The sequence below is a fragment of the Crotalus tigris genome, unplaced genomic scaffold (genome assembly GCF_016545835.1).
Source record: "Crotalus tigris isolate CLP2741 ecotype Arizona unplaced genomic scaffold, ASM1654583v1 scf7180000024280.1573445, whole genome shotgun sequence".
Classification (NCBI taxonomy): domain Eukaryota; kingdom Metazoa; phylum Chordata; class Lepidosauria; order Squamata; family Viperidae; genus Crotalus; species Crotalus tigris.
Window position 1 is genome coordinate 846,470 of NW_024100452.1, and position 22,327 is coordinate 868,796.

General features: G+C 38.3%; 1 protein-coding gene across 4 annotated transcripts in view; it reads right to left on the reverse strand.

Annotated features, from left to right (window-relative positions):
- B3GLCT (beta 3-glucosyltransferase) overlaps positions 1-13,281 on the reverse strand; it is a 63,913-nt gene extending 50,632 nt beyond the window's left edge. The window contains exons 1-3 of one of the 4 annotated variants that reach the window (XM_039323592.1): positions 13,147-13,281; positions 10,680-10,744; positions 3,842-4,078 (exon numbers count right to left, since the gene is read on the reverse strand). In XM_039323592.1, coding sequence (XP_039179526.1) covers positions 3,842-4,078; positions 10,680-10,744; positions 13,147-13,178 — 334 coding nt within the window. In that variant the 5' untranslated portion in view covers positions 13,179-13,281. Of the gene's footprint in view, positions 1-3,259; positions 3,300-3,841; positions 4,079-10,679; positions 10,745-13,122 lie in introns of those variants that run through there. The other 3 variants (XM_039323593.1, XM_039323591.1, XM_039323595.1) reach the window with 3 other exon arrangements.
- Positions 13,282-22,327: the final 9,046 nt, after the last annotated feature.

Genomic DNA, 22,327 nt, shown 5'->3' on the forward strand with positions numbered 1-22,327 from the left:
CAGGTAGCAGGCAAAACCATACCCTCTCTGGGCCGCTGAAAAACCTCTTTCCACAGAACCGGTCCCTGGTGCCCAAAAGGTTGGGGGCTGCTGCGCTAGTATACAAAAAGAAAGCAAATCTCACTCCCTTCTAATACTAACGATGTTACCTAGTTGAGTAATGAAACGTCTGCAAGAAAACGACCAAGGTCAGAGAGCACCAAGGATCCCACAGTTCATCCCTGAGCTACAAATATTCTGTCAAAATAATTTTGTTAATAATATAAACTCTGTGAAAGAAACCCTGTAAATAAATCCTAGTTGTGTTTCATAATGCAGTCCTATGCAAATTAGACTTGTTGAGTTCAAGGAGACTCACTAACACAGATGGGGATATAAAATTCATTTTAGTCATGTTTACACTGTCAAACGTACACATTCCTTTTTACATCGAGTCAGTACTTCTCTTTCCCATTTGTTTACTTCCTGTTCCACTGCCTCATGCCCCAAAAGTTGAATCCATATGGGTATAACGTGCAAATTCCCATTTGCATGTAAATGTGGATCAATTTTTTATTTCCTCTTCCTCTTCTCCAAGGCTTTTCTCCATTGGTTTGGTAAACTATACAATACAGTTAGGTGTCAAAAGTGAATGCTTTCTAAATAAAACATATTCCCAGATCATCACTTAATGAATAATGGGAATGAAGCTTCACCCCAGCAATCATGCAAGTTTACTTTTAGATTTCTACCACTGAAAATTTCCAAAGAAAATGATTTAATTATTTAACTAAGAGTGTTGGCTTATGTGTTATTCAGAAGTAACTCCCTTGGGTTTCATGGGATTTAGGCAGAGATAAGTGCGAACATGGGATTGCAGATTTTTTGAACATTTATTTAAATCTTGGATTCTCTAGGCCTGTCAATGTATGGGTAGTCTTATTTGGCTACATTAAATAAGATAAACCAAACATCAGAAAAAGAAGAAACAATAACACATGTTTTCGGTTAACATTTGTAATTGCTGACATTTCAGTGGTATGATTTTAACAGTGTCTGCACTGTTAGTCTTCCCATGTGAACTAGAAGAGGCTTCTTGTAACAAAGAGAGGATTTTCAACAATTTCTCCTCCTGCCTCTCAACACTATCTTTTTTGCTGATCTGAAAGATCCCTATTGCTGCCGGTAGCACATTTTCAGCAGGCAGTGTCTTCAGGGGAAATGGGGAATCAACAGCCTCTCTGCCTCTATGAATAGTACAAGACTATGTTGGATCCAAAGCTTTTCTACAAATGAAAGACCATTAAGATGAATCACAGAAGTTTATTGGGCTTCCTCTTAGGTGTTATTATGCAACTGACAAATACACACAAAAGTAAGATCTCAGAAACTGTTTTTTCTCTCTATATGCTAAGTGACATAAATGAGATTATATAATTTGGAACTTAATATATTCATTTTCCTTTTTTGTCTTCATTACTTTCCTTTAGGTATTATGTTTGTAGGCCTACAGACATTATATTTTAATTTTTGAATAGCAATTGGAATGTTTGTGAATGCTACTGGTTACCATTAGAGCCTCTGCAAAAATACACACAAAAAAAGTAAGGGCTATCATTCAATTTTGTTCTTTCCTTGGAGATGTTTTAGTCTTCTTTGAAATCAACATGTGTTGGGTGGTTTCTTTTATTTATCTTTCATTGATAGGTCTGTGATATAACATAGATCTTATCAGACTTATAATCTTATTTGGTTATAGATTGCCTTGCATAGAGTAAGCAAATGTCTGTTCCTAGAGGGAAAAATCTTGTGTTTCTAGTTGCAAAATAATGGCACCTGCTGTAGAACATCAGGATGAAGGGAAGTACTTCTTATATTTATACTGCAACTTAGCTTTCTTGGCTTAACATATATGACATCTGTGCCACCAGATAACAGAAACAGAAGTGAAAATCAAAAGAAAATATCCAACTAGCCAATTTTTATTCACTACCTGATAAAACTTTATGCTAACACATTTCTAGTTTTTCCATTTTTACTCTTAAGAGAATTTCAGTGTGCAAACTTAGATAGGAAGTGATTACTAAAAGACAGAAAGATAAATGACAATCCCTTTTCAACATTCAATAAAAAAAATCTATTTTTAAAATGCTATCTATCAACTGCCAGGAATCAGTTGAACCTGGAGATATAGAAACAAATATTAAAATAAGTTTTTCTATAACAAACATTTTTATCTTTTAAAAAAATTGCCCCCATATAGTAATCATAATCCTTATTAATTTAAGGTATGGTACTGTAATATAGTATTCAAATATATTTTGCTAGTTTCAGAGCATCCTAATGTAGGTTCCTTAGTTTTCCTCATGTAGATGCTGAAGCCTCTTAAATCCTTTAACAGTACAGCTATACTATGACAAAAGAGGCCACAGAAACATTAAACAACTCCAACTCATCAAGGTACATATATTGACAGGCTTTTTGTTGCTATCTCAGGAAGCTCCCCAGTGGCTTCTCTGTAGTTAATTGTGTTGCCCAAATTTACAGCAGCTGCATTTCTAACAAGAAATTTAAAGTAATGAAAAACCATGCCTCAAATAAAGGGGAATGCTAACTAGACATGACATTCATTCGGGGTTCATAACCAAGACATAAGCATTGGAAAATTTCAATCTTGGCTGCTAAATCACATGGCCCATGCATGCAGGTTAATTAAATACATATTGTGGGAACATATTGTGTTTTCCCACACATCTGAAACTGATTTGCTTTTTTCTTTACATTTAATACATAATCAGTGTGTAAATTCTAAGCCAGTTCTGCCAAGATAACTCAGATGCCTGTTTCGCCTTCTTTTGTCATATTTAAACTTCATGCATCATTTGTTCAGTCAGTCTCCCTTTCCAACTATATCCTATCATTGCTTTTCCAGCCGCAAAAACCTATCTGAATGGGGAAAGAGACGTTGCAGTAAGGTTATGATACACTGGCAAGGAACACCACGATACCCCTGCCTCAGAAAAGCAGCAGCCTCTGTGGCAGCTCAGAGAAGCAGGGTGTGTTTGTAGGCTGCTTCTTTGGCACAAAAAGAGAGCTCCAATGGAAAGAAATTTTAACAGACGGCTAAATCTGCCCCTGCTAGCCATTTATCAAAATTTGCCTTTGCCCAATTATTAGGGAGAATGATTGAGAAACGTTTGCCACCTGACTGATCCGATGAGAGACACAAAGCCTGGGGAATCCACCCTTCCTCGCCTTTAACATGTCCTGCACAACATACATAAGGCCAGCACGCTTCCTGTCATCGCAGCGGTGGCAGAAGGATCACCCGGCGGGGGCGGCAAATTCCACGCCGTGCCCGCTTTCTTGGCTTAAGGGCTTAGGGAAAAGCACTTGCAGAGAGTTAAAAACACACTGCCTCTCCGGAGTTTTTAACTCGTTTCCGGGGTTAGCTTTTGCTTCCCCCCCCCCAACCCTGCCCTCAACCTCAGAAAAACAAGGGTTTGGGCTCTGGACTCCAGACTCCTTCCCCTGCCGGATAGGCTGCAACGCTAAACCGAGGAGGGACAGGAAACAGCGGCCGCCCTGAACAACGCCGAGGGGCGAAGGGCAGGTGACTTCCTTCGATTCTCAGTCAGCCTATCCCGCGAACAAACTTCAAGGCAGGGTAAAGCTCCCGCCGCATCCGCTTCCCCTCTCAGGCGGGGGACGGGGACCGGCAGGGCTAGCGACTAGAAAGCAGCTCTCGTGCCGCGCCTCCTGCTGCGGCTGCCTTTTCTTTTCCCGCCCCAAAGAGGGAAAGAGGCGGCGACAACAGTTGCTCTTGCTCCGGCTCCCCAGTCCAGTTCAGCAACTCACTCACCCCAGGCGCAGCACGAGAGGAAAAAAAAGGCAGCCAAGGCGGACGGAGTCCTGAGCCAACCGCGCTCCTCCCCGCGCTGCATTTCGGCGGCGGCAGCAGCAGCAACAACAACAACGTCTCTTTCCTCGAATTCGCAGCTCCGGCGGAGGGGAAGCGCTAGTCTGCGCTGGCCTCCTCGTCTGCTGCAGCGGGAGCCGATTTCCAGCGGCTTCGGGATGGTCTCCGTGCCGGGCAGTTCTGTGGAAGAAAATAAAAGAGCCGCGTTGGAGGTGGCGGCGCCACCTAGTGAGAGAAATGGTCCCTCGCCAGTCGGCGCGGAGAAGGGGGTCGACCCCAACCTTCGGAAGTAGCTTTTCACACACCCCTTCAAACCCGTCCTCCTTCACCGGCAGGGCTGCCTGGTTTCATACCCTCTCCTTGCGATTCGGTTTTTGGCTTGTTTCAAGCAATCCTTAGCAGCACAGGTAGACTGCACTGTACTGCTGCATTAGTGTTGCAGGCTATAATTATTCAGTGTCCGCTGCAGGCTAGGGAGCAACACTTTTTTTCCTCTAGTTCAGCTGTGCCAATCAATATACAACGTGTGGTTAAGCACTGTGGTACATTACGGGGAAAAGAATATCTGATATGGAGGTAGTTTTCCTTTGGTCTTGGTAATGCAATGTAATGTAATGTAATTCCTTTCTGAACTAGGTCCCTGAGGTCCACAGCTTGATTTTAATGTATAAAGCAAAAGAGCTGACACAGTGCCTCTTAGCAGTTAGAACCAAACTTGTACGGTATTAAGCAACCTTTGAAATCTTACTAAGCAACAGTTAAATAGGTGATCCACCACAAATTGGCCAGTGTCCCCACATCTATATACTTGCTGCAGATCAAATTCATAGTATGAATTCTTAAAGATGAACGCATCATGCCTGTGTTTCCCTTTTTTTCCCTTCTTAAATCTGATACAGGTAGTCCTCAATGACTGCAATTGAGCCCAACATTTCTGTTGCTGTGACATTTATTAAGTGATTTTTAAGTATGACCTTTCTTGCCATAGTTGTTAAGTGAATCACTGCAGTTGTTTAGTAACACGGTTGTTAAGTGAATCTGGCTTCCCCATTGACTTTTTCAGAAGGTCACAAAATGGAATCAAATGATTCTGGGACACTCCAATTATCATAAATATGAGTCAGTTGCCAAGCATCAGAATTTTGATCACGTGACCATGGGGATGCCACAACTGTCTTGTGAAAAATGATCGTTAAGTCAATGTCTTCAATGCTGTTGTAACTTCAAACAGTCACTAAATGAATCATTGTAAATCAAGGACTACCTATATCAGTGTGGTAGGTGTTCCCCAACAGGCATTGTGGAAATGACAGCATCTTCCAGCACTGTACTTCAGCTTTGTCAATCTTATCCGGGCTGACAAACTTAGCCTTATCTAGGCCTACTTAGTATAGTACTCTAAAAGGGGAACACCAGAGAATTCCAAAATATGGTGTAAGTTAGACCAAAAGGCTGAATGGCAAACCACTGTGTATTACCACCTAAAACTGCATGACCATACCTGTGGAGTTATCAGGATCAAAGATGTCCTTAGCACTGTTTTCTAGAAAGGTATGTCAGTAATAAATTAATTATGAGTTTGTACTCAAAAGGTATAGCCTTTATGAACTTATTGATCTATATCCTTTTTACAAAAATAATATACTCTTTCTATACAAATTATAATCGTAATTCTGACCATATATTTTTCTACCTGCTCCCTTGAGATATATATAAGTTATATATCCATCCTCATTAAGAATGAATTATCCTATACCTGTTGATGGGATCATATTATACTATATTGCAGGTCCTATACTGGCTTCCTAGTAGCTTCCAAGTGCAATTTGAGTTATAAAGCTGTTTATGGCTTGGTCCAGAATTACTTACAGGACCGTCCCTCCCCACGAGTCAGCCTGATGATTTTGCCAGGATCAGCAGCTGGTTGGTCTCCATTTTCAGCAGCTAAAGGGAGCCAAAGCTTGAAAACAGTGTTTTTCCATGGCAGGACTGTTTCACTTCCATCATCTGCTTTTCAGGAGAATGTGAGAATGGACTGCTTCTAATGGGCCTTTGGAGCATGGTATTATTTGTTGTTGTATTCTATTTTAACTTTATTGAAAACTGCAGATTGGCTTGGAATGTGACAGGGTACAACTTAATACTTTTAATTATCCTTTCACATTTCTAGGTAGGATGGTTAAGAGTCTATTCCATATTAATAATGCTACCCGGTAGATATACCCAGTAGAGATAGTAATCACTTATAAAGTCATAGTTTTCTGGACTGGCTTTCACAAGAAGCTAGCTTGACCTCCCTAGCTAGGTAAAAGCCATAAAAATATTTTTGTTCACATTCCCACCAAATAGGACTCGAAGCCTCAGCAGACTTTTTCTAGGGCTGTGCAACATTTCAGATTTAGAAGCAGAAGGGTGTTTCAGAATATATGGGGGAATGAACATGACACCTATTTGCAATTCTTTATTAAAACATTTTTTTCCTGGAATTGATCAGCCCTGTTCTGCAACTACCACACAATCCTAGGGTAAGAATTCAAAATAAGGAGTTGCAGAAATGTGTACAATTCTGTGGCCTCTAGTACAATGAAGCACCACCATTCTACAGTTTGGGAACAATTGTATAGGAATTAGAACTGACATAGTCAATTTTGATCAGAAATAAATATACTGTATTTTAACAAAAGAGACCCAAGCTCGGGGGACTAACAGTTACTGTATCTGGGATAGAAAAAATGTATGATTGGGGGGGGGGAGTCTTCCTATATCTCTTTGCAATTTTGAATTGCAATCTGGATTTTTGGTTCAGGCTGCAACAATTGCTCACATTGCCCCCAAAACAACAGAATTTCACTACTGGATGATTTTTTAATGTTCAGTAACTCACCTCTCATCATCTTGTTGCTGTGAGTGAAATCAGTACAGAAAGGGCTCCAAATTCAGGGCAGTGTAAGTGGTTTGGCAGATTGCCTCTTATCACCATATGTGAGTTGGGCAGCCATACAAATATGTTTAATTAATAAATAAATGCACCTGAAATTGTTTTTATATGGTTATTTTTGATGAGAAAAGAGCAGAGGAGGAATGAGGGATTCCATATTGGCCATCAGATAAACATTAACCGATTGAGCCATCTTTGTACTCACTTATTGGCTAGGGAGACCACATTATGCTTCACTGTCAGCTCTTTGCAAGAACTATGGCTTTGCAAAGCAGTTAACCTGTCAGTTACAGTTGTATCCTGGCAAGTATATAGAGTGTGAACATCGCTCACCCTCACATTCTGCTTTGTTTTCAGTGGTAAGTCATCTGAGTCTGGACATGGGCAGAATAAACAAGAGAGTAATAGGAATTTCTGGCTGAAAAGCTAATATATGACTAATGTGTGAGCACAACTATATGAGTGTTTGATATGATTAAATAGTATAGTGAGAAAACATTTCAATACAGATAGTTCTCAACCGCAGTTGGGACTAGAATTTCCATTATAAATCAAGGAGGTCATAAAGCAAATAATCACATGACTAGAACCAATTTTTACTAGTCATTAAGCAAATCACATGATCATTAAGTGAATGTAGCTTTCCTAATTAACTTTTTTGTCAGAAATTGGCTGGGAAGATCGCAAATGACAATCACATGACTGCAGAACACTACAAATGGTTGTAAATGTGAGCTGGCTGCCAAGTGCCCAAATTGTGATCACATGATGTAGGGGTGGGTGTGATGATCATAAGTGCATGGACAATCAACATTTTTGTTAATTAAAACATATGTGCTTTTTAAACACAAGCCAAAGTACAGAAGTGACCCATTGTTTTAATAATAACTGAAACACTTAAAGTAGGTTCAGATTATCCTACTTTAGATACCTTATGTGAAGACTGAGCGCTTGAAAAAGTTCTATTGCTAGGAAAGAGGAAAAAGAAGACAACCAGCACCAAGGTGGATGGCGTCAGTTACAGTGGCAATGGACGCACTATTGAGAGACTTGAAGAAACAGGTTAGGGATAGATCAATATGGAAAAAATCTATCTCGCATGTACGGTAATCACTAGGAGTTGAAAATGACGACACTTAATCAATCTTTTGTAATGCTTAAAATAAAATTAACCACTAAAGACAATGTCAGAGACAGGATCCAGGCAAATAAAAATTTCTACAATCTTAAGATTTCATTTTTTCTAGCAGATGCAGTGAGGAAACAGGATTTATTCTTTAAGTAATTACATTAAGGATTAGATTGTTAAGCTGCACTGATTTTGATGAAGGTAAGATTATGCCTAGTTGGGAAAAATAATTAATTTCAGTAAATTTGTACAGGTAGTCCTTGCTTACAGACTGCTTCATTTTGAAGTTACAAAGAAGCAGTTTTGTGACCAATCCTCCCATTTACTACTGTTGCAGCATCCTGTGGTCAAATGATTGTCATTTGCATGCTTCCCAAACACTTGCAACTAGCAGAGTTAATAGAGAATTCAGAAATATTGCAGTCATATGATACTTCACTTAACAATCATAGCAGTTATGAGTCCCAACTGTCGCTAAGTGAGGAGTAGCTGTGTGCAAACAGTTTAATGACTAGCATATGGTAACTATCTGGACTAATCCCTGCAGTTATCTTGACAATATTTTTGGAAGTAGTTTGCCATTGTCTTCCTTTTAAGGCTGAGAGTGATTGGCCCAAAGTCAGCTGGTTTCATGACTAAGGCAGGACTAGAACTCATAGCCTCCCAGTTTTTAATGCAATGCCTTTAATCACTATATCAAACTGAATCTCATAATGACAGAATGGCATACTACACCTGATATGTTATTTTGCTTGTCCATTTTGGGAAAACTTATCATGAATTACGTTAGTGGTGAATATGTATGCTAGAACAATACTGGAATATTTTTAAAATGTACTGAAAGTTCTCCTTATGTGGTAAGTTGATATTACCCTTCACCCAATTACAGAATTGCTGAACATCTTTCTCCTAATGAAAACAATATATATTTGTACAGATTCATTCTCTAGTCCAGGCTTTTGAAGTGAAATGAATCATCAAAAAATTAAACCATGGTTGGAATGACATGTGTAATGCTATGTGGGAAAGAACTTGGGAGACTAGGTGAATGGACGTTGCCAAGGGAACAGCCAGATATGAGACAGCCTAACCTACAGCTAAATAGTGGGAGGCTTAGTAAAGATATTTTCTAGTATTTGGGGCTATAAAGGAGAAGGGGGGCAGAACTGTAGCTCTTCCCCATCAATATAGCTTTACAATAAAGTAAAATTAGATTATCTGGTCATGATTCCTATCTGCTTTATCTAGCAAGTCCAATAGCATGTGACATGCTTGGCAATAATACAAAAATACAATAATTAACTCACTTAAACATATAAACCTTTTGTTTGGAAATATACGGTCCCCAGTTCAGTAATATATAAAATGGGATAATACGAAATACTTCCTAGTATTGTGGTTCAGACATCCCATCCTAACCAATTACAAGCTGAGCAATGCCTTTCTTATGAGTGACTTATTGTACAGGGCCATTAATCTTGGATAATTTAGGAAGCAGCATGTTGCATTTTTATTTTGAATTCTGAGGGCATTGCCTATGTGAAATGCTGTCATAAACATTTAGGAACTAGCAATAAATGTGTAACTGTTATTATATAGCTATATATTATATTGCAGACATTTCCATTTGTAACTAATTCATGTGCCTTCTTTGAAAATAGAAAGAATACAAGATACCTCTCTAGAATACATAACAGCAGCCAAATACTGCAACAAAAAAATCAAGTTTGAGAAAACCAGTAATAATGTCAAGAAGTCCATATTCAAGAGTACCAAATCTATTCAATGCATGTATCCCCTTCCTTCCACAAACTTCCTATGGTGAATAAAAATAATGTAACGAAAGTGCTGTCCTGTTCAGCTGAATGCAACATGTCCTCTTTAATACAGGGAAGAGTAATCTTCCAGGATGCTCAATTATTCACTAGACTCATGGTTCCCAAACTGTAACCATGGTGCCTTGGGGCACTGCAGCAAACTTACAGACATGCCACAGGATATTTTACTAGTTAATGAATGAAGATGTTAGTGAGTTCACTGCAGTATGCCAGAGAACCATGGCTTACATCTTGAAAGCCACTAAAGCACTGTGAAAAAAAATACTAAGACATTAAGGTTGCTGTGAACCATCAAAGTTTGGGAATAGGCTATACCCACATTCAATTACATATAGCTAATGTCCCATTCTCAGTCAGAGATTAGGGGAAGCAAAAAAAGGTAGTTATACAACCTAATTCTAAAATGAATTACTCATAACCAGAAGATATCAAGAGTGAATAATCTGATTGAAAAACCAAACAGTCCAAGTCCTAGTAAAGATTCAAAAGGCAAAGTAAAGGTGTGTAGGACATGCTTCAAGTATTGAATATGGTACACTAAGTAGATCTATTAGGCAATTATCATTCAAGGATAACCAAACATACAAATGTTTGGTATTAGCAATAGCACTTAGATTTATATACTACTTCACAGTGCTTTACAGCCCTCTCTAAGGCGTTTACAGAGTCCCCGTATTGCCCACAACAATATGGGTCCTCATTTTACCTACCTTGGAAGGATGGAAGGACTGACTCAGCCTTGAGCCAGTGAGAATCGAACTGCTGGCAGTCAGCAGAGTTAGCTTTCAATACTGCATTCTAACTACTGGGCCACCACAGCTCTTGGTGGTGCATATTTTAAAAATAATGTTTTAGAACTCATGTTTTAGAGCTCACCTGACTGTAGTATTTCTTCAACATTCATTGAATCAGCCCACTTTCTTTCAGACTTCTGTTTACACCTACAAAAGAGATTGTGATAAGTAATTACCATTAATTTATTGATTATCTACCATCAAATCAGTGTCAAGTTTTATAGACCACGTGGATAGTTTTTCTCCATGACAATCTAATGCAGTTTCTTAAAACAATGGCCTATTTTTTTAAATTTCAGACAGGCTCAGAAACCTGGAAAAAAATAGACTATTTGCTTAATCTAAAACCTATTTGCTAATCTTTAAATTCTTTTAATAAAGATATTCTGCAGTTTACTTTTAGGTATTTTCAATAATGGACAGAAAAGAGATACGAAAGAAGTTGTTGCAGATAATAAGCTAGCCTTTCAAACTGGATCACTTAAAGTTGTATGAGGCCTGCAACTCCTAGGATTCCCAGCCATTATGGATGTCAGATAGGAAAGACTGAAGTAGGAAAACTTTGGGCTAAAATTTTTTGTGTCCACTAATGTTTTTATCTTAAGGACTGTCTATTTTTGTCATTAAAATATACATTTAGAGTAATTTACATTTAAATCCTAAAATCCTTAATAAATGCCTCTCTATTATACTTGTTACAAAAGGACCACTCTTTAGGAATACATTAACAGGCAACACAATGGCATAGAAGAATGGAGATCAGAAATGTTTCCAAGGTTATTAGCACAGGCACTTTTCTTAGTAACTTTTGACCCTGCTTCCATTGTATCACCTACAAATCAATTAGAGATACTTATGGCAAATGTATGTTAAGTAGCTGAACTTACAAATTGGCTGTGAAACACAATGAGGCTAAAAGCAGATTTGGCAAATTTACTTAATTAAATTTGCCTGTAAATAAAGGAAATCACTTATTTCTGTAGATGCCATGGCACCTCTGCATTATAACAGATGAATACAGCATTATTTTAATAGTCACACTGCCAAGGATGAGGGTACCCTCCAAGATGAATTTCATATGTTCCACCTCCTATGTTGTACTTTCTATTCTTGCAAGTTCCTTATCTCATTCCTAACAATTTTGTCTTTTTTAAAAATTGTATTTGCTGCTTATTATTTACTGCTAGGGTGGGTAGAGGATGGGGAAAGACACAGGACTCATAACAACTGCACGCAAACTCTGTAGTCTGCAGGTTCTGAACTTCTGCTGAGAAGTTGACTCTAGTGGTGTTTCTATCTTTTAAATTCACAAATTAAAATGGAAAACCTGCAATTCCATGCAACTTTTGCTAGCAAAAAGTGAGACCAGTTATGTCACTTTGCTTGCAGCCAAATAATTACCATGTATAGCTGGCCTTCTAGGAACAGATTGCTCACTTCCTGCCATAGGGAACTCAGTAATCCGTATTGGATTCATGGAATGAATGAGATAGTTTTACTGTCCTTCCTTCCATCCAATAGATCTGTTCATGTTTGAAGGCCAATAATTCTCTTCAGCTGTGCTATATAGTTACTATGAGAATGAGTACCATATGGCATCCACAAGCAAAAAAAATTGCTGGAGCCAAAAATTGCATAATCACCGAATGGGGATAATTTAAGTTAGATGATTTCTTAATCAGTGTGTAATAAAAGAGTGGCTCAAAGAGTTTCCTTTTTTTTTTTTTTTTTGGCCTGGGGATAGCTTGGTACCTGGAAGGTGGGGGAGGGAGATTTGATGGCATAATGATAGGCTGGGTGATTAAAATATTTGGTAACAGGGCAATTCCCGGTATATTATAACCAAAGATATCCTGAAGTCTAGTGCCAACCCAACCCAACCCAAATTCAATCTTGTCTCATCTGATTAATATTACTAATACTAGTAAATTAGTTTAAAAGTTTAATAAATTTTTAAATTTATTTTTTTAAATTATATATTGGCTTCTTGGGAAAAATACACCTAAGTTTTGCCTGGTTATGCTCAACAGAATCCTTTTTATATTTTATACTGTTACAAACAGAATCTCAAAAACCTACTGAAGGGTTAGACTTGCTTAGTATCTGGATAGGAAATCCAGAAATCTGCAGACTGCAGGCTAGACAGGAAAGTTGAAAGACATGTCAGACAAAAGGAATAGCAGACCATATCCATATTGCATGACAAAAACTACATAGATACATCCATGAAGCGCCTAGAGTCAAACTAGTTTCAAAGAAAACTACCTTTTATAAGCAGGAAAATTGCATTTTCTGCTTGAGTAGATTTTAATAGACTTCTAACTGTTTTGCTGAAAGGTTTGTTACCTAAATTATAATTATGACATAAATAGTGGTTGACAGATGGCTGATAGCCCAAGCCCCTATTTTTAAATCAATAATGCATTACACAGAGAATAAACACAGGATTTATCTAAAATTCATGTTCCCCCAAGTAAACTGGAGCAACAGAAGTAGACTCTTCTTTTCTTCCAAACAAAAGATACCCTGAGCATGAAGTACCATCTTGCCTTCTTTCTGCAACAATCAGGCTGTCTCTCATGCTTCAAGTACCTTCACCGCTCACTTCTGCTTGAAAGAGATAATGACAATATATTACTTTGAAACATGAAGGTCTTTCCGCAAAATGCAGTCTTGGCAGTCTATGACTGATCTTAACCTGCAAGGACAAAAACATATATCTGGGCACCAAATTGCTACAGCGCTTGCACACAGCAACTGCAAAAAAAAAAAAAAAAAAAGGCATTGGAGATATTTATTTATTTTAAGATTTTTTTTAGCTGTCAGAATAATGAAATACAAGGGGGAAAAACTCCAGATGTGGATGAGTTTTCATAAATGTGTTCAGCTGGAAATCCTGTTATAAATATTGTTAGAATTAAAAGTTAATGCAACAAGTATGCAGAACAATTAGACAAAAATCACATTAGCTTGCTAATCTGAACATTATTAAAAAAAAACAATTGTTATGTTTCCACATTCAATTAATAATGTAATAATACCACAAATGCTCATCTTCCCTACTTTTGGAATGCAAACCTTAATTGATAACAACCTCATTTTAAATGTGAAACATGCTCCAAGATTCATCTTTGGCTCAGTTTTTTGCTTGGAGAACCAACAGGTTCTTCTCCCACCTGCCTCCAGAATCACTTCCTTCTTTCTACCATCCCTACCCCCTCTTTCCTTGCAACCTATTCAGGAGCCGAGGGAAGAGCAATAGAAATCTACTCTACCCCTCCCAAATGCCTGGTATGTGGCACCAACTTGCAAATGAGTGCCAAGGCCACTGGGGAATACAAATTTCCAGCACAGCTAAGAAATTATTTCTTCTTCCTTTCTGTGCCCTCTCATCATAACAAGGAGATAGATGATAAATTGGAAGAAAGGAAAGCAGCAAACAGATTGGTAGGAAAGGGAAAGAGGGAGAAAGAGGTTAGAAAGTTGGTTAGCAAAGAATAAGGTCTGTTCTATCCTTGGTGACACTAAAGATACATCATAGTCCAGTTTGCACTGAAATTAGGTTTGGAATAAAGCAAGTTATTTACTTGGTTCTGACCGAAATGGTTCAATTTTTTAAAGCTAGACTATGGATGTTTCTCTTTAAGAAGTACATTCTATAATCTTTAAAGACTCATCTATGAAAGTCTGCAGCTATTAATGAGTTCAAAGATTCTTGCTCCAGATTTAATTTGTGTCTTATATTTTTACTGTATTGCCTTAAGTCTTAAGACTTTGTCTAAAGATTCAATTCCAGAAAAGAAACCAGCCCCTGATTTAGTTAGCTGACTTTAACACAGTGAAGTTGCAGCATTGATCCTGTTGTTCTGCTCCATCAAAATCTTTCAGCACATTCTGAAATCTGTAATGGAGGGATGTCAAACTGCCGGCCCGCAGGCCAGATGCATCATGCCGAAACCGCACCCATCCCAGTTCCGGTAATGGGAAAAAAGTCACGATATGTCACGGCATGTCATGTGACATTGCGAGTTTGAACCCCTGCTGTAATGGAAGTTAGATTTGGGTATCAGTTGTCCTACCATATTCAAGGTTTTAGCTTTGTCTCGATTAACCTAGAATTCACTTGGTCTCCTAGACTGTTCCTCATAGTCCTTTCCTAGTCATAGCCTTGTTTTATTGAAGTGCCCATATCTTTTCATAAGCTTTCTATTTTGTTTGTCCAGAATTTTGCACTGCTTTGAAATACAAAGCTCTCAATCACTTGTTAATTATGTCATTTCCTGGGTACCCTATGCAATGTTGTTGACTCTCTATTTGTTTCACCTTAAAGAAACTATATCAGTGGTGGCGAACCTGTGGCACGGATGCCAGAGGTGGCACTCAGAGTCTTCTCTGTGGGCACCCGCGCCGTCGCCCCAGTACTAGGCCTTCAGTTGGGTTTTATTAAATCTTTTCACTTTAGGCCTCTGCCGCCATGTACAAAAAAAAAAGGTTCAATCAATCAGTCAATTTCAACTTCTCGCAGAAAAAAAAAAAGATCTTGCAAAGTTGGAATTGATTGAACTTTTTAGTCCCACCCAGTCTGCCGTTACCACGGCAGCCACGCCCACCCAATGGGCCACACCCAGCCAATGACCACCTGGTACCCGACGATGCATAAGTGGGTTTTGTGTTGCAGTTTGGGCACTCGGTCTCTAAAAGGTTCGCCATCACTGAACTATATGTTATGTATGTGTTACTGAGTGGTGAATCAAACAGAATTTTGAGAAAAAATAATTCTTTTAGTTATATTTTAAAATATTTGGGTAACTTTTTCTTAGCTCCTGCCTTCACTTTCTTTTCCAAGATCTTTGATTAGGTTAGCAACTAAATTGGAATGTGCTTTTCTTGGTTTTGACTTAGCATATGAGGATTTGTAAACAATGTTCAATGGATTAGTGATTTACACATTTGTTTAACCATTCTTACAAACCACCACATTCCAGCAACCATTCCCAATGGTTTATAATATTTCTTTCAAAACAGTAAAAACTCAAACCAAACGCTGCCCTGTGCTCATTAACAGCAAAGGCCTAAAAGTTCTCTGAAAAAACTTTGTTTTTGCTTCTTAAATAAATATAAAACCCCTACAGCAGTGATGGCGAACCTTTTAGAGATCAAGTGCCCAAACTGCAACCCAAAACCCACTTATGCATCATCGGGTGCCGGATGGGTGTGGCCCATTGGGTGGGTGTGGCTGCGGTGGTAATAGCAGACTGGGTAGGACTAAAAAGTTCAATCAATCAATTCCAACTTTGCAAGATCTTTTTTTTTTCTGCGAGAAGTTGAAATTGACTGATTGATTGAACCTTTTTTTTTTTTGTACATGGCGGCAGAGGCCTAAAGTGAAAAGGTTTTATAAAACCCAGCTGAAGGCCTAGGACTGGGGTGATGGTGCGCGTGCCCACAGAGACGGCTCTGAGTGCCGCCATTGGCACCCGTGCCATAGGTTCGCCACACCACTGCCCTACAGAAATTGCTAGGGCTGAGAAATTCAAAAGAAGAGGTTGAAGAGATGATAGTATTTTTTTAAAATTTTAAAAATAAACTTTAAAATTGTTTTAAATTTAAACAAGCCATATCCAGGGTGGATCCCTTCAAGTAGCAAGGTGTCATGACCATCCCCCCCCCAAAGAAGTATTGATTGCCTCCCAAATCCAGCCCAAAGCAGACAAATGATCCAGGGATTCAGCCTATAAAGGGAAGGGCTCATACTGAGAGCAACTCTATCAACTTCCTTCCAATTTATGTTGCTTTGGCTCTAAGTATTTATAACTTTCTGAGCTCTCCTCTATTACTTTTCTTGCTTCTTCCAGTTGTTTTTCTGGCTCTGTAACTTCCAATTTTCCCAACATTTAAACTGGTTTTCTCAGTTGGGATTCCTTGGAACCCTTTATGCACCATGGAATACTAGCTGTAGTTATAGCAATTACTATGCATGGTTTCCTTGAGACTGAAAAATTATTTCAAGTGTTCCTCCAGGGTAAAAAGGTTGACAAAATCTAACCTAAATTCCAGTTCTCAAACTTCTACTTTTTAGCACTTCTTCCCACTTTTATTTCCTATTTAAGGAAGGACTAGATCAAGGGTTCTCAACCTTGGCAACTTTAAGACTTGTGGACTTCAACTCCCAGAATTCCTCAGCCAGCAAAGCTGGCTGAGGAATTCTGGGAGTTGAAGTCCACAAGTCTTAAAGTTGCCAAGGTTGAGAACCCCTGGACTAGATAATACACTGTAATGGTATGTGAGAATGACCTTGGGAGACAGGAGGAAACTCCACAGCCTGGGCAACAGTTTGATAACCAAATTTTAAATTCAAAGGAGGAGAGAGAAAGCACCTCAGAAGGAACCCTCCTTACTTTCCAGGAGAGTAAAAATAAGGGATGGCGGGGTACTTTCAGAATTGCAAGATTCTGTTAATGTGACCTTGCTATAAAGATAGAGCTAGTCATGTTTTTTGTCTGGACTACCTCATAAGACTACACATATTGTTGTTGTTCAGTTACTAAATCGTGTCTGAATCTTCATGATCCCATGGACCATAAATGCCAGGTTTTCCTATCTTCCACTGTCTCTTGGAATTTGCCCAAATTCATGTTCATTAGGTCGATGACCATGAATCTGAGAAAACTCTGGGAGACAGGGAGGACAGGGGAGCCTGGCACCCTATAGCCCATGGAGCTGGACATGACTGAGCAACTAAGCAACAACATACTCTATCACTTTTACTTTACTTAATTATTTTAATTTTAATTTTAATCAATAAGCTAGTATTTTGCAAAGACAAATGCAAGCCTTGAAAAAATATGATAAGGAAGCAAAAGAAAGCAGGATAATTGAAACATCAGTGGAAGGAGCATTTTGGAGAAGAGGAGCTGTTAGTACTAAAATATGAGGGAGGTAGAGCAAGATACCAGCTTGCAATAGATTGCTGGCGCATAAAATGCTGATGTCTTGATGCTTTAAAGGATATTTTCTCCCAGGTCCTCTCAAACCTGGAAGATAAGTGTTTAGCAATAAAACATGCCATAACATTATACTTCAAATTACCTATGTCAATATATAAAATTCCTTGAGGCTGAAAATGAAAGATATCTGAGCACCTGCAACAGTTATACAATAGTAGAAAAAGACTGTATACATGTTCAGCAGCATTCATTATGATGTCTTGTGCTTTTAGGCTAAAAACAGGTGCTATTACCTGTCACTTATGAGATATTGTGACTCATCTAAAGTTATGAAGAAATAATGGCCATCTCTAATAATTTTAGTACTGGTGAATTTCAGCAAAAAGTGAATAATGCTAATATTTTCTGTGTGGCAAGAGCTCCCCCTAGTATTCTAATTAGGCTTAAGGATTTTGTGTGCCTTTATTTTAATGCTACTGTATGCTACTTAGCACACAAGCCTCTATTAAAAATAGAGAATAAATTGCTTTATAAAAAATCACAAGGGAAGAAAGGGTTAATTACAATCACTAATTAGAATTGTAAGTCAAGTAAATTCTAACTCTCCTTATTGAAATTCTTGAAATATTTGATTCTGGGGTGTTTATTTTGTTTTTTCTTGAAGACATTGTTTTCAGAAATGATAGTTATTTATTGTATTTACAGGTAGTAGGAAAAAGATACATGGGTTTCCAAAATGTCAAAGTAATGAAGAGAGTGCTTATGTTAAAGATTTGAATATATTACTTCAAAGTAGGACTTATTAAAATAAATACAGTAAGATGAGTTGAAATAGCTTTGAACTTTCTATGAAATAGTGAAAGAACAAATTGGTTCAATTCTTATCTTCCATTATTTATGCAATGTTACTCATTTTTATTCAAACACCATATATACAGTATATATGAATGTCAACCTGCCTCCAGAAGCGGTGAATGCTCCAGTACTGGAAGTTTTTAAGAAGAGACTGGACAGCCATTTGTCTGAAATGGTATAGTATACATTTCTGCCAGCCATAAAACATTGTAGTTGGTTTTATATTAGTAATTAAGTCATAACCTTGCCTAACAATATGATTGGAGGGGAAGGGATAACTATACATACACTATTGCACTCTGAGCTCCTTGAAGGCATCTAAAAAACTGTTAATTTAAAAAAGTTACAATTTTCAAAGTGTGGGAAGAATCAGAGAAAGAAATATTTGGGAAATATTAAAAAGCAGAATATATTTCCCCAAAGGAATAATGGGGAAGATCTTTAAAAAAGACAGAAACCAGCTCCCAGAAATCAGCCCCAGCCCCTAGACAGAGGCCAGCTTTTAGAAATGCAAATTCAATAATCCATTTAGGAAGGTTGGAGCCAGGAAGCTAGAAATTAGGAAGACAAAGACTCCTAAAATCTATATACCCCCCACCCAAATTCTCAGGACAGCAGACATAATATGATTAATACACCAATACCAAAAGAACACAGACAGACTCAGGTCAAAGTACATGACACAGGAAATACAAAGCCTCAAACAGGACCAGGATACAACCTCAAGAGCCCCAGAAGGTATAAAAGCCCGCCACTTTGCTCCATGTGGTCAGTTTTTCCAGAGTTATCTTTCTGTCTGGATCTCTTCTTCAATAAACTACAACCCTATTTCTAAAGCAGTCTCCATGCTGTTTATTCCCGGCTTGGACTGGACCCTGATGAAAAATTTTCTTTCAACAATTTGGCACCCCAGATGGGACTCCAAGCTAACCTCTCCAATGGAAGAATGGGCTTTGCTCAGGGCTTTGCTGGGAAACCAATTTGGCTAAATAAAGGTACTTAAAAGGAAAATAAAATATAGGAATAGTGATTTTCTCTCTCTTTCTATGCAACCATGTGTTATGTTTAAGATTTGTGCCTTCCCTAATTTGAGTTAACTGAGATTGATGGTGGGAATGACCAGGATGTATAAAACTAAGAATTCTGTTTCCCTTTTCTGTTCTCTTTTCCTTGACTTTGTGTGTGTCTGTGTGTCAAAGTCTTCGTGTATAAGGTAAATGTGACTGTCAATTGTTTTTAATCCAAAGAGAAAAGAAATTTAAAATTCTGCTAGAAATTTTGTTTAAATAAGCCACCATAAGGAAAATTCCCTCACTCTATTTGTCTGGCCAGCAAACAGGGTGAAGAGAAATGTGTTTTTTTTTCTCCCTTCTCTCTCTGTATTCTTAAGAACAGCCCAAAGTTATCAGGAGGGAATGTTTTAAGTCCATCTGCTGGAAAGGTTTCACTCTTATTTACTGTGTGTTGTAAATGGGTTTTATCTATCTATCCTTTCCCTGAAACATGAGCTCAAATTTGCCTGCGTAGGGAAATAACCTTCTTCTTCTTAAGTTACTTTTCTTATCTTATCACTAATCAGCGAAACTACTATGGAACTAATCCTGAAACACATAAGCATTTATTTTCAGTATCTAATGTGGTATTTTTATCTCAATTGTGCATTGGTAATGCTGGGCAAAATGCTGTCATAATGTTTTAAAAAAATTGAAAACAGATATAAAAAGTAGACTCTACTGCCACTGACAAATTGCACACCTTAAAATATTAGGCTTTTAAAATTATTTGGAACTTTCAGCATTCTCAAGCTGCCCAGCATTTTCAAGTTGCAAGTCCTTAAGTCCTCTCTAACATGTTGCAAATGTTCAATTTCAGAAGTGAGACCTTTCATTTTTTGTTCTCTTACCAGAATCCAGCCTCTCTTTTGTCCTCATCTGTGGTGTCTCCATTTTGTCTGCTTATTTGTTTAACAACTGCAATAATGTCTTTTCAAACTCTGCCTGAAAGCTACCCCCCATCTACTTCTCCATTTCTTATCTTCTGTTCTCCATGCCTTTGTCTGATCAGCAACAAAGAGATCTTGTTCTCATGTATTTCAGCCCTGCACAGATGATTCAGTAACCTTTTTGGAAACAGAGCACCCTGACCCAGACGCTGCCTCTATTAATTTGAGCCATGGAATTGGGTTTGAATCAAGCCATCCATTAGAAAGTCATTATGCAACCTGAGTGGAACAGATCTTCCCAGGTCCTACCATCACCCAGATGCCTGTAGAAAGCTGCAGAAAGAGGAAGGACTCCTGGAACCACTGGTCCCCACATGAAACCTCAGAAGACAACTAGGAAGACTACAGGAGGATGGTGGAAACTCACTATAAGGTTTTCTTTCTTGTCTCATTTGTATTGTAATAAGCCATTTAAATGTATTTATGGAGGGATGACATTTGGGAATGGTTGACACAGCAAGTAATGAACACTTTGGATTTCTCTTCTGGTGGGAGGGAAAATTTGTCTAGGATGCTTGCATTGCCTGTTTTACATGAATAGCTGCATGCATGCACGCAAGCACACATGCACACACACACCATTCAGAATCACATTAAGCCTATCCCCTTCACCTACCTCCATGTAAACCTTCTTAGATTGGTTCTTGCTTTGTGGCATTAAAGCTTTGTATGCACAACTTCCTGCAAATTCCAAGGGGTAGGGAACCAAGCCCCCTCAGGTAATTTGCAATTAATATGCTCGCATTGAGGAGGTAGCAGGAAAGAGATCTGCAAAACCCAAGCCCTGAATATGTTGCACTGGTGGACTCAGAGTGGGAGTCCTAGGGCTCACTGTGTGCAATTTAAGAAAATTGAATAGCCTGGCTTGCATACTGGCTAACCTCAACTGGACATCACAAACCTGGATGCACTGAACTAAGAGCTAAGGCAGGAAACAACCCTTGAAAATGAGGAACCAGTGGTTATGTACTGAGGCAAACATGGCTGTGAAGAATTTTGGGAGGCATTTGCAGACCTGACTGGAAGCTCAAAGTGACATCCAACATTTGAAAATAATTGGCACAGAATATTGGACACTATAAATTTATTTTCCATTAAAACAGAACTTTTGCCCTGACTTTTAGAACTTTATGGGTTGGAAGCTCTGCTTTTGGGAACTACAGCAGGGATCTTTTTCTGCTGCCTCTATTAGTTTCTCCCCCCCCCCCTTTTTTTTTTTTTTGCATTGTTTAAAAGTTTGTTTACCAAGTCTCCCTGACCGGCTCTATTTTAATCTTGTGCCAGTAAAAGTGTGTCATCCACACTCTTATGGCACAAAAGGATACTGTGGGAGGAATCCAGAGAAAGAAATATTTAGAAAATATTAAAAAGGCAGAATATATTTCCCCAAAGGAATAATGGAGAAGTTCTTAAAAAAAGACAGAAACCAGAAAAGGATGGAATTTGATCAAGGATTCAAAAGTTGTAACTTGAACAGGAGAGAACTTGCAAAGGAAGTATATGTGCTTTATTTATTTGAAAAATGTATATCATGGCCCATCTTCAACACTGCAAGCAGCTTTCAAGAAACCAAAACAAACAGAAATAGGCCAAGCAATTCTAATTAAAATCACTATATAACCCTTAATAGGTAATGAAAAACTCACAATTTATTACCCTCTACTAATGGAAACTCCAAACACCCTGGCCCCAATGTGCGGCAAATAGCCAGGTACCTACATTACATGTGAGTCCTTTTATTTTGATCTAGATGGCATGGTAGCAGAAAAGACAATACAGTTTGGTAACTGTTTAATAATAAGGGCATTAGAGCAGCATGTATGTAGCGGTTTCAATAGTTTCAGTGCAGCAGAAACAAAAATTTTGACACATGGAGATTTTATCAAATCTTCCATTAGCACAGAAGATGCCCAATGTGACATCCAC